The sequence below is a fragment of the Loxodonta africana genome, chromosome 3, assembly GCF_030014295.1.
Source record: "Loxodonta africana isolate mLoxAfr1 chromosome 3, mLoxAfr1.hap2, whole genome shotgun sequence".
NCBI lineage: Eukaryota > Metazoa > Chordata > Mammalia > Proboscidea > Elephantidae > Loxodonta > Loxodonta africana.
The window spans coordinates 207956018-207969042 of NC_087344.1; the positions used below are offsets into that span (position 1 = coordinate 207956018).

The 13025-nt window shown below is 41.7% G+C and overlaps 1 protein-coding gene across 1 annotated transcript in view; it reads left to right on the forward strand.

Annotated features, from left to right (window-relative positions):
• The window catches only part of VAMP4 (vesicle associated membrane protein 4), a 42436-nt gene that overhangs the window by 4241 nt on the left and 25170 nt on the right, over nucleotides 1-13025 (forward strand). The window contains exon 2 of the mRNA XM_064280016.1: nucleotides 3925-4327. Within this exon, the coding sequence (XP_064136086.1) occupies nucleotides 3925-4327 (403 nt within the window). The remainder of the gene's footprint in view (nucleotides 1-3924; nucleotides 4328-13025) is intronic.

The window sequence follows — 13025 nt, forward strand, 5'->3', positions numbered from 1 at the left end:
CTACAGAACAGACTAGGACTGCCTCATAGGGTTTCCAAGGAGCTGCTGGTGGATTCAAACTGCCAACTTTTTGGTTAGCAGCCAAGTTCTTAACCACTGCGCCACCAGGCCTCCATAACTACAAATACAATATTATTTTCCTATGAAAACTAAATTGATAAAGGTGAACAATAAAAATCCATACTAATGGAAGATACTTACTGGTACACCAGTGTTCATAGTAGTGTTATTCACAATGGCCAAAAGGCAGGAACAACCCAATTGCCCATCAATAAGTAAATGTACAGTGAAACGTGTGAGAGCTGGAACTAGAAGGGACTGCCTTGTTTTTCTGGGTCTCTTAAGTTTTTTGCCTTTGATAATCTTACCACTTTTCTGTATGAGTGGAAAATATTTTGGTTTTCCTGCTCTGACATGTTTTTGCTTTGCACAGATTCCAGTTTTCACAGGTTTTACTGTATAAACAAAATGTGGTCTATACAGAGAATGGAACATTAGTCAGTCATAAAAAGGAATGAAGTTCTGAAACATGCTATAACATGAACTTTGAAAACATTATGCTAAGTGAAATAAGCCAGATATAAAAAAAAAATATCGTATGATTCCGTTTACAGGAAATACTTTGAATAGGCAAATTCTTAAAGACAGAAAGTAGATTAGAGGTTACCAGAAGTTAGAGGGGAGGAGAGAAGGGGAGTTTATTGCTGATGGGCAGAGTTTTGCTTGGATGATGAAAAAGTTTTGAACAACATTGTGATTTCTCAAGTAATGACACTGAATTGTATACTTCAAAATAGTTAAAATGGCAATTTTGTTTTTCATATTTACCACAATCAAATTTTTATAGAATCATTGTAGAATTATGTATGGGTAAGAAAAAACTGTAAAACTTTAGGAAAAATTGTACAAAATCTAGACAGACTTTGCACTCAAATTGATTCAGTGGTGTCTTTGTTTTTGCTCCACTTTGAAGAAAATGAAACTAGAAATTGTAAACAATGCAATTTGTAATAAAGACAATGGGATGCTCGAACCAGCAGATTCCTGCTTGGTTAAAAAGTCTTGGCCCTACGCCAAAGACTGGTGCACCACCCCGGGCCAGGTTAATACATGAGGTCTCTAAGTATAGTGTGCCCACTTCACTCACACTGAAGGAGCCAACTCAGTATGAAACATCTCTATTTTATGCTCAGATTACATAGCTGACACGACGTTTTCCAGGGAATCATACCCTTCAAATCCACCTGGGTTCCTAACGCATTTACCACAAACGATCCTAGCCCAGGGGCATGCTGCTAAAGGAAGTCCGTACACACGGACTCTCTTGCTAGCAAATGCCATTTAAGAAGTTTAGGTTGCATCTCCTGCTTGCTTGCCGATCTGCTTAACTCTTTCCTTCTCAGTCACTTAGGGACGAAAAGTGATCTTCCACTGTCGATTTACATTTGAGGGATGGTGAACTTTTGTTTATATGCTTATAATTGATTTATATTTTTGTGTTGGATGAGATACGATTGCAACAAAATATTAAAAGCTGGAAAGTAGACGAATCAGTGGTGATCATCTTAGTAGACTTGAGAAACTCGACTCCTAAGCAGGCCATGAAGCAACCCGATTTATACAGCAAAATTAGAGGACCAAGATCTGAATAACTGGAGTTCAAGAAAGAGAAGATAGGATGAAATAATTCAAGTTGGTAAGGCTGGAACCTAGCTCTAACTCCAAAGTTCAGTACTATTTATACCCTTTCAGGATGAGTATATGTATTTGTTCCATATTAACTGTAAAATGACACTTTCAAAGCTTTCACGAATGTCAGGGATAGTCAAAGGGACTTTGTTCAGGTGAAAAAAGGTTGGGGCTTGCAGTACTCACCCTTCCCCAAAGAATCATACCCAATGATTGGCAGGATTAAAGAATTATGGTGAAAAAATAAACTAATAAACAAAGAGTGGATCATTCATAGAAGCTATGCAATGACATACCCCCACTGCTCAATAATCATATAACATTGCCTTAAGTTGACAAAGAGTATGGGCTGAGGGTATAATTGGCTAAAGCTATAATTGGCTGAGGCACCAAAGCAAGAAAGCCCCCATAGACAAGCAGATAAACCCGTGAAAACAACTAATCTAATGAAAAGAACATCTGTATGGAAGCCCTGGTGGCTTAGTGGTTAAGAGCTACAGCTGCTAACCAAAAGATTGGCAGTTCAAATCCACCAGGCACTCCTTGGAAACTCTATGGGGCAGCTCTACTCTGTCCTTTAGGGGCACTATGAGTTGGAATAGACTCAGGGGCAATGGGTTCTTTTTTTTTTTGGTATCATCTACAGAATCTGGGATAGTCTCACCATCATGCCCAGGCAAAGGAACTATGAGAGGCTTCCGTTCAGTCTAAGTCAGCCTGGTTCTCAAGCAGTAGACTCACAGGTAATGTGTGAGTCTAACACCAGGCTTTCAGGAGCTTCCACCTACAATGCCGTGGCTCGCTGTTTCTCACCAATCAGTCAGAATCTCAAAGTAGTGCCTGGGCATAAGCGCTTTCTAAAGCTCCCTGGTGATTCAATGTCACATGATTCATCTATGGGTTGAGAGTCTTTGCCCTAGACAATGCATCTTTCAATTTGTTGGTGCATTTTTAAGTCAAAGCAAACACCAACCAAAAGAGCAGCTGGTAAGAGGGTGTCTATTCTTTCCTCTCTTTCTGTGTCCCAGAGCTTTCCTCCTCTTGTTGTCTCCTCCTTCTTAGACATTCATCCTTATTTTTATGATGTCTTTTTAAAGTGCCTGGCACAGCATTTCAAATAGTTAAAACACAGTATCAGCAAATGACCCATAGATAACTTAAAAAGATGTGTAGTAAACACATGACAGGAAAAAGGAGTAAAACAATCCAGCTGGGCATGTGTGGGAAGAATGGATAAATAAAACAAATAATAGAGAGCAGAGACAACATTAGTTGTTTGTATTAGTATATCCAGCTATTGCAGGCATAGAAGTTTAAATATGACATGAAATGGGGAGGGGAGGAGGTAGTGAACAGAACAGGCATGGTCACCCAGAGGTGATTTCCCACCTGAAACCTGAAGGCTCTACCGTATGTTTGGACTTAATTATTCTAGGTTACAACTAAGATACAAACTGTCTTAGTCATCTAGTGCTGCTATAACAGAAATACCACAAGCGGAGGGCTTCAACAAAGAGAAGTTCATTGTCTCACAAGCCAGTAGGCTAGAAGTCTGAATTCAGGGTGCCGGCTCCAGGCGAAGGCTTTCTCTCTCTCTGTCTGCTCTGGAGGAAGGTCCTTGATGCATCAATCTTCCCTTGGCCTGGGAGCATCTCAGCACAGGAACCTCAGGTCCAAAGGACACGCTCTGCTCCCAGTGCTGCTTTCTTGGCTTATGAGGTTCCTGTGTCTCTCTGCTTGCTTCTTTTATAGCTCAAAGGAGACTGGCATAAGACCCTATCTAATCTTGCAGACCTCATCAATATAACTGCCACTAATTCATCTTATTACATCAAAGCAATAGGGAAATCACATCAGATGATAAAATGATAGACAACCATATAATCATACAAGGGAATCATGATCTAGCCAAGTTGACAGATTTTGGGGGGCGGGCACAACTCAACCCATGATAGAAGGGAGAGAACACTGTCCAAACTAGCTGTGTGAGCTCAAGCAAGTCTCCTCTTTGAACCACAGACTCCTCATACCTAAAACGAGGAGACCCGACTAGCAACGCTCAGCATCTGTTGCCAGGTCTAACTCTGATTCTATGAACAGGGATCAAACGGACTTCCTTCCCTCACAAAAGGCCCTACACAGCCCGAAGCCTTGGGCTGCGAGCCATCCTGCTCTTCCTACTCGACTTCCTTTGCGGAGGCTGGGGTGACCCTCTAACCGCATCATCAACCTCAGTCACGAGCACGCCCTCGGCGCCCCACTGCCGCATCCCCCGAGCGCCCTCGCGCGAGCCTGGTCCTGGCTGGGACCTAGAGACCCAGTTGTTCCTCCCCGGAAGTATGCTGTAGTTCCGGGATCCGGGTCTACGCTCGGGCGGCCACAGGTCTGCCCACACAGAGGAGGACCTAATCGACTCTCTCGACGATCTTCGCGTCCTGGCCCCGCCCCCCCGCCCGGCGCCAGGCCGCGGAGCGCCGATGGGCTCGATGAGCCGGGGGCGCCCTACGGCGGAGCGGCGGGGGACGGGTCTGCGGCCGCTGCCTCGGGCTCCCGCCTTCCTGCCTGCTGCCCGCTCCTTCCCCCGCCCGCCCGGCAGAGCCTGCTCTGGAGAGCCGCCCGAGCTCCCCCACAGCCACAGGTACTGGCGCCGGCGGATCGCCACGGGGGGGCCGGCGTTGGAGGAAGGGAGCGGGGACGACGCCCCTGCCCCGCCTCCCCCAACGTCCGGTCGGAGCGGGCCCCTGGCCGGGGGCGGGGGGCGGGGGGGGGCGGGGGGCGGGGGAGGCCGGGGGGCGGGCGAGGCCGGGGGGCGGGCGAGGCCGGGAGGCGGGGAGGCCGGGACCCGGGGGGCGAGGGGGGGCGGGGGGCGGGGGAGGCCGGGCCGCCGGCGGGGGGCGCGGGCGGAGAGGCTGAGGGATGGGGGCCGGGGTGCCGCGCGCGGGGAAGGTGGGCGAGCCCTGGGGTGTGCGGATGGGGGCGGCTGAGAAGAGGCCCGGGCCCTGAGGGGTGCTCTGGGGGGTGGGAGGACAGCAGTGCCTGGGACGGGGAAGGCTAGGCGGAGCGGGCGGAGCAGGGAGGCCGGAGGCAGCAGCCGCGGTCGGCGGACGGGGTCTGTGCGGCCCCCGGCTGTAGGAAGGGCATGGAGCTGAGGAGAAGGAGCGTCGGCCCTGCGGCGTTTGGATGACGGGGAGGTGGCGTCGGTCATTCACGCTTTGACAGGTTTTGTGACTGGCGTCTCCAGGCTCTGTCCGTCCGAGACACTTTATTTCCGTGAAACTGCACCCACCAAGCCTGCTGACGCGCGAGGGGGGAAGAGGAGGCGGGAAGGGAGTGGAGGCAGAGGAAACGGAAGCCTCTGCTCGGATTCAGGCTTTTTGCCAAGTGAAATACATAGGGTTTTTGCATAAGGCAAAAAAGAAGCCAACATTGATTAAACAACGTGTTAGAAGTTTATTACGTGTAAAACCACTGAATAGGGAAACCACTGGATAGAGAACGTGCCACTTCTTAAAAAATACATATATTAAAATTTCAAAGTACGGCGATGACATAGGAAGCATATCCTGATGTGACAGTTTTCAGTGAGGTTAGTGGTTGTCTGTCCTAAGTGTTGCAGTAGGTCTTGAAGGCGCTCTTATTTCATATGTACCTAGGCACAAACACCTAATTTCCATGGACTGTTTTGCCGGTGAAATCTTAGAATATGTGCCAGTCTGATTTCTGCGCATGGCTCATTTCTACTGGTTATTTGGTACAAATGTCGTCAGTTGCCCTGATGTATCAGTGTAGCTAATTAATGCCTCCTCCTTTGCTCATGGCATTTCTGTTTGGCAGACAGTGGTTTCTTGCTTTCATGAGCCTGATATTTGGATTATCAGATCTGGAAATCATGTTTGCTCATCATTAAACTTGTGGCTTTACCCTGTATTTCATAAAGATGTTATGCCAGTCTGTTGTTTGCTTTGGGATGTTGAGGCAGCCCGTTTGTAGGATTTAAAAGGTAAATAAGCACAGGTGTGCATACCTGATATGTATTTATGTATATATGTATATGAAGCACCTCAGATTCTTCAGTTGCTTCCTTTGTCATCCATTTTTCCATGCATTCTGAAACATTTCTGCATGGACGAATCATTCTGAAATCAAAGTATGATAAATGGCCAGAGGTACTGACAGAAATATTGTGAAATGAAGAACTCTGCAAGAGTTTGGTTGTTTCAGGTGTTTAAATTCCTACTTCGGAAGCATTTCTTATCCAAGAAAACTGTCTGTGACAATTTATTTTGACAGGAAGCTGATATAAAATATTAACTTTTATTTGGTTTATGAAAGTGGACTCTGACAGCATTTGAGGATCTTAGAGGCGTTTCTTCTTGTGGGGCTTTTCTGAGGGCTACCTACTGGGTAGTTAGAGGGAAGGGTGCCTTTCTAAAAGAATTTTATAACCTGGTGAGCAACCAATTGAGTAAATATTGAAAGTGATAATGCACAGCCTTAGACTGGTTTCAGCTTATATTTCTGCTATTTAAATGAGTTAAGTGACTAACACTGTTACTTATTTCTAGTAAGCCTCAATTTTCTTTTAATTTCCAGTGCCTGCTTTGAGGGAGTGTTGTAAGGATTAAAAGAAAGTGCAGGTGAACACAGGAGCAGAGTGCCCAGCACGTAGTAAAACATTTAGAACATTTTAGGTGCTCTTGATAATCACCTCCTAAGCCGAGATTCTGAAATCTCGTATTGCGTAGGACAGCTTTTTCTCACATAAATGTTGACTATGTTGCATACCCAGGCATTTTTCTGGAAAGTCATAGTGCATATGAGCGCATTAAAGGCTGTGAGAAGTTCTGTAGCAAACAAAACTGCCTTCATTTAACCCAGTCATTACGAAACTTGTCCTGTGCCTTGAATGTTAGAGTTTGCGGAATGTTTTTGCATGTATTATCTAATTTGATCATTCCAACTCCATGCAGAAGCCTAAAAATCACCATTTTACAGAAAAGGAAATGGAATCTTGTTTCAGCAGCTAAAAGCGAGAGAACTAAGACTTCCACTGTTCTCTGACTCCAAGTTAAAATCTTAGAGTCATTATGTTTCAGTTTCAGAGGACCACTTCCTATTTTTCCCTTTTCCGGGACTATTTGCTCTTTTTTTTTTGCAAAAACCTTAAGTCACTCATTTCCTCTACCCACCCCCCCCAAGAAAAAAACCAAACCCAGCGCCATCAAGTCGGTTCTGACTCATAGCGACCCTACAGGACAGAGTAGAACTGCCCCATAGAGTTTCCAAGGAGTCCCTGGCGGATTCAAACTGCCAACCCTTTGGTTAGCAGCTGTAGCACTTAACCACTACGCCACCAGGGTTTCCTCATCTCCTCTACAAGTGCTCCTAAGGTTTTAGCTGTTTCCCATGGTTTTAGCACCTCATACATGTCGAGGCCCAGCATGAGAGGGGAGTAGTCAGAGTCAAGAGAAGTGAGGCTTACATCCAAAAGTCTCAGATCTGATGAAATTTATTTTCTCTTAAAGGTGGTAAATTGTTACTCTACTGGGAAGTAGGAAAATACTGCGTGAGTAAAAACTATGCCTCCCAAGTTCAAACGCCACCTGAATGATGATGACGTTACTGGTTCTGTGAGAAGTGAAAGGGTGAGTCGAGAATCTTCAGCTTTAAAACAGATTCAACATAGGTTTTTGTTCCTTTTAGAAATAATTTGTTTTTTTAGAAAAACCTAAAATGTATGGCTATATTCTAATCCTATTTGTTTTAAATATACTGGGAGGTATGTATTACTTGGATTGGTGACTCATTGAATCCTACTTCCATTATCTACCAAATCATGCTCATAGCTTCTTTCTCATCTTTGGAAGAAACTTCGTACAAAGTCACAATGTCTTATTCAGAATCTTTCAGATTTTAGAAAGGTAGTTAAGTATGTATTATCTAATAGCTTTTTGGGGACTTAAAAAAAACCAAACTAAATCCATTGCCGTTGAGTAGATTCCTACTAATAGCGACCCTATAGTTGGGTAACGAAAACTCAGACCCATTGCTGTTGAGTCAATTCTGACTCATAGTGACCCACTAGGAAGAGTAGAACTGCCAGATAGGGTTTCCGAGGCCGTTAATCTTTACAGAAGCAGATTGCCACATCCTTGTCCCACAGACCAGTTGGTGGGTTCAAACCGCCAACCTTTCAGTTAGCAGCAGAGTGCTTAACCACTGCACCACCAGGATTCTGGGACTTGGTTAACACCTTGAAATAAAACACATTAATATTTCTCAGTGATATGTGTGATTAGTTTAAGTATATAGTTAACATCAATTCAGGTCAGGTTTCCCTTCAAATGAATTTTGGTACCAAACTTACAAAACCTTCTAGTTTTTAGAACTTTTTAGATTTTGGAATTTCAGGTAAGGGATTCTGGACCTGTAATTGCCTCAGAGTCCAGAGGATTTTTTGTATAATGGTTTAATTTCTGGTTTATTCCAGAAACATTTTATACAGGTAGGTAGAAATCTAGAAATTATGTAGCATTTTGGAAGAAGACAGTTGGTATTTGTTCTAGACAAGTTGTTCTTAGAATAAGTACTCAGTGAATATAGAGGGAAGGAATAATGTTCTTACTCCTTTTTCCCAGCATCCTGAAGCCCTCCCTCACTCCCTTCTTAGCATTCATTCATTCACCCAATAAATATTTATCACCCACCTTCTGTGTGTTAGGCAGTGTGCTCAGAACTGGAGGGCAGAGTCTTTGCCAGTAGGGGGCTTATGGTCTACTTGACTTTGTTTTACATGTTCCTTCTTATACAACCTTCCCAACCCCATATTATCCACTTTATCCAACATTTTATGATTCAGAAGTGTAAATTGAGTACAGCATAATAAACATTTGTCTTCCTTATTCTCTTTCAACAGTTTTTTTTTAAGGTGGTTAGAATCTACCAGTAGATTAAATCCTAGTAAGCTTTTTAAAGTAAGCATTATGTATATGCTTAAAAACGTAATACGTATAGTCCTAAATCAGTTCCACTACTGAGACTGTAACTATAACATTTTGTATTTACATTATGAGTTGATGGCTTTTAGAATTTATTGTAAAAAATAGGATGTTGGCCATTTATTTAGACAGACCTCCTTTTTGGATGTTTATCAGATTTTGAAGCTTAAGAACTGATAAGTCCTAATAATCTATAAGTTAAAATTTTAAAAAGTATTGCCCCCCTTTCTCATTGTACTTTTCTTTTGTAACAGCTGTATTGAAATATAATTCACATACCATACAATTCACCCATTTAAATTGTACAGTTCATTGGTATTAAGTATGTTCACAGAGTTGTGTAGCCATTACTATAGTCAATTTTAGAACATTTTCCTCATCCTAAAAAGAAACCGTTTGCACTTTAGCAGTCATCCTTCCTTCTCCCCATCCCTTCAGCCCTAGGCAACCACAAATCTATAGACCTGTCTGTTCTGGATATTTCATGTAAATGGACTGATAGAGTATGTGACCTTTTGTGACTGGCATCTTTCACTTAGCATAATGTTTTCAACATTCCTTCATGTTGTAGCAGGTACCAGGACGTCATTCCTTTTTATTGCCAAATAATATTCCAGTCTATTTTTCTTTAACAAAGAGAAATTTATTTCTTCACAGTAAGTGGCTGAAAGTTCAAATTCAGGGCTTCAGCTCCAGGAGTAGGCTTTCTCTCTCTGTTGGCCTTCTCATCAATCTACCTGTGGACTAGGAGCTTCTCCACACAGGGACCGTGGGTACAAAGGACGCGCTCTGCTCCTGGCACTGCTTTCTTGGTGGTATGAACTCTCGTGCCTCTCTGCTCACTTCTGTCTTTTATATCTCAAAAGAGATTGGCTTAAGACACAGTCTAATCTTGCAGATCTCAACAATATAAGTGCTACTGATCCAGCTCATTACATCATAGTAATAGGATTTTCAACACATAGGGAAATCACATAAAATGGTGGACAGTCACACAATACTGGGACTCATGGCCCAGCTAAGTTGACAGGCATTTTGGGGGGGACACAGTTCAATCCATGACACCATCCTAGTGGTATCTTACTGTGTCCCATTATACTTTGACATTGTATCCCTAGACCTGACTTGTTGAATGAACGAGTGAAAAGGCACTGGTTTTCATGGTGTGTTTCCCAGTGTACAGCTAAAGGAAACACACCATATCTTTAGTATCTTCATCCTCTAAGCTACATAAACTGCATCATAAATGTAATGATTGTCTCCTAATACTTACCAGCTAGAATATCACTCAAGAAGTAGTAGTTGAAGGAATGAGTTAATGCATTGATTTCCCTGATTATTATTGATTTTGAACATCTTTTCATGTGGTCATTGGCCATTTCTTTTCCTATTGAGAATTGCCTAATCCTATCCTTTGACTATTTTTCTATAATATTTGTTTCTTACTGATTGGTTGGAGCTCTTTATATCATACAAATATCAGTTCTTTAGTCTGAATGTATGTTGCAAATGTTTTTTTCCAGTCTGTTACTTGCCTTTTGTTTATGACATCTTTTGTTCTTCAAGTTTTAATTTTTATGTAATCAAATCCTTCAATCTTTTTCTTGAAGGCTTCTGGGATTGTTACCTGGGAATAGAATAACTTGCCCATCTTAAGAGTTAAATAGTATTTCATATATTTTCAGGCTTTGGGTTTTCATAAATAAATGCATTTAATCACATTTTAAATACTATTGTGGCCATACCCTATAGGTTTTGAACCGTAATGTCCTCATTGTCATTCATTTCTAAATCTGTTCAACTTCCATTTACATCTTAGCATAAGAGTTTTTTTTTATAAGAGTTAATTAAAAGTGTTTTAAAATTTCTATTATTTGTTTCAATTTTTACTGCATTGTGGTCAGAGAACATGGCCTGTGTAATTTCCTTTTTTTTGGAATTTATTAAAATTATTTTGTGGCTTTTTCATTTTTTGGGTATTTGAGAATAAAATTTGCTATTTGGGTACAAAATTCTATACATTTGTTTTTTGTCTGTTTGATTTGACCATCTCTGGAGGTTATGTTAAAATTCTCCCTGTGATTTTGAATGGGTAATTTCTCCTTGTAATTTGAACAGCTTTGACTTTATATATTTCGTGCTATATTGTTAGGTGTACATTGTTGCTTCTTAAATCTACTTGGTGGATTGTGTGTTTTATCCTTAAAAATCTTATTTGATCATTTAATGATTTTGCCCTAAGATTCCTCTTTGAATTTGTATTGCTAACTCTTAACATTCTTTTTGTTAGAATTTGCTGATGTACGTTTTCCTTTTTTTCATTCTTTATTTGATATTTATTTTAGGTGAACTACTTATAAACTGATAGGGCTGGATTTTATTAAAACCCTAATCATAGAGTTTTTTATTTTAAATAGAGGCATTCAAACCATTCACATTTATTGTGATAACCAATGTGTTCGGGCTTTTTCTGCACTAGCTGCTCCCTCTGCCAGCAACCAGAGCTCTTCATCCTGAGCTTTGTTTGGCTGGCTGCTTGTTATCATTTGGATCTCAGCTTAAATTTCACCTCTTCGGAGTGATTTTCCATGACAACGGAATCGCATGTAGCCACTTTGTCACTTTCTGTCCCACCACTGTTTTAATTCTCTACAAAGCATTTATCCCTGTCATATACTTTTCTATGAGAGCTTGGACCTTGTCTGTCTTGTTCAAAGCTGTGTGTGCTTGGTACTTGGAACAGTGCCTAGTTCCTGAGACATGCTCAGAAATATTTTTTAAATGAGTTTATTGAGTACATCTTTGTTTTTATTTTCTCTTTAATGTATGTTATGTGTTAATTATTATACGGAGGTACAATATTATATTTTTCTTTTTCCTCTTTTCCCTTACTTTGTTTTTTTTCTCAACACTCTCCCTATTCCCAGCATCACTAAGCAATTGAGAAATTTTACTTTCTTTTGTTTGTTATTGGTTAACTTTATATTTTAACAATAATGTTTAAATCTGTGTTCTGTGGAAGCACACTAAGAAGTATGCCTCTTCCATTGTTCTTTTTCCATTTTAGCTCTTTTCCTCCCCCCTCTACTCCCCTCCCCTCCTCGCCAAGACAAGTATATTATTATGCTTTTAATTCCTCATTTTGCTCTCCCATTCGCAGCTCTTGGCCTTTGTTAGAAAAGTGTTCGGCTCATTTTTAGGCTTTTTCTTATGTTAAGCCTTTTTTTTTCCCCCAGTAGTAAGTTACAGTTGACAATCACATTATCATCATCCATTTAGATTTGACCAGACATTTTATTAGATTGATTGATAGTATGAATCTCTGTCTTACGATTTTTGCTCTGGTTTAATTTTCTTTCTGGCTGGTGTAATTCTTTGAGTAATTTCCTCAGAAGAGGTACATGGACGATGTCTTCATTTCCTGTTGCTGCTGGGACAAATTACCACAAACTTAGTGACTTACAGTAACAAAGATTTATTATCCTACAGTCTGGTGGTCAGAAGTCCCGAATGGGCCTTCGTGGGCCAGGACATCTTTCCTCAGGGGCATTGAGGGACAGTCTGTTTCCTTGCCTCTTCTAGCTTCTAGAGGCTACCTTCATTCCGTGGCTCATGTTCCGTCCTCCATCTTCAAAGCCAACAGCATAACATCTTCTGCCTCCTTTTATGAGGACCCTTGAGATTATATTGGGCCCACCTGGATGATCTAGACTAATCTTCTCACCTCAAGTTCTTACATCTGCAAAGTCCCTTTTGCCTTGCAAGGTAATATATTCACAGATTTCAGGGACTAGGGTGTAGACATCTTTGGAGGATCATTTTTTTGCCTGTATCAGGTGATGTATGAGACCTTGTGTATCTGAGAAGGTCTGTTTTTCACTCTTATTTAGCCTGTTTTTTGGGCTTTATCCCCCCTTTTTGGGGAAAGGCAAGAATACTTTCACTTTAAGGAGAATAATTGCATTTTATAACGCAAAATTATAAAGTCATTTCTGTTTAGAAGTTCAGATATGTAGAAGGCTGTTTGTGGACTGAGAAGCTAAAAGGTGGACTGTGCCAGTTATGAAGCTCTTGCTTCTCAGCTCCAGACCTACCCACCTGTACTTTTGCAAACTGTGTTTCTCCTTTACCTATGTTAGTTTCTGCTAATAGAGAGAGACAGGAAGGCAAGAGGAAGGAGAAGGGACTGGATTCTTCCTGACCGTCTGCAGTTCCTTACTCCCACAGCCGTCTTCAATGGCCTTTCAACCTTTGAGTCAGCCACAGGATTCTGAAATTGTAAACCTTTTCTTTGGGGATTCTTTGAAGGTTGTTCCATGTCTTTTAACTTCCAGTGAA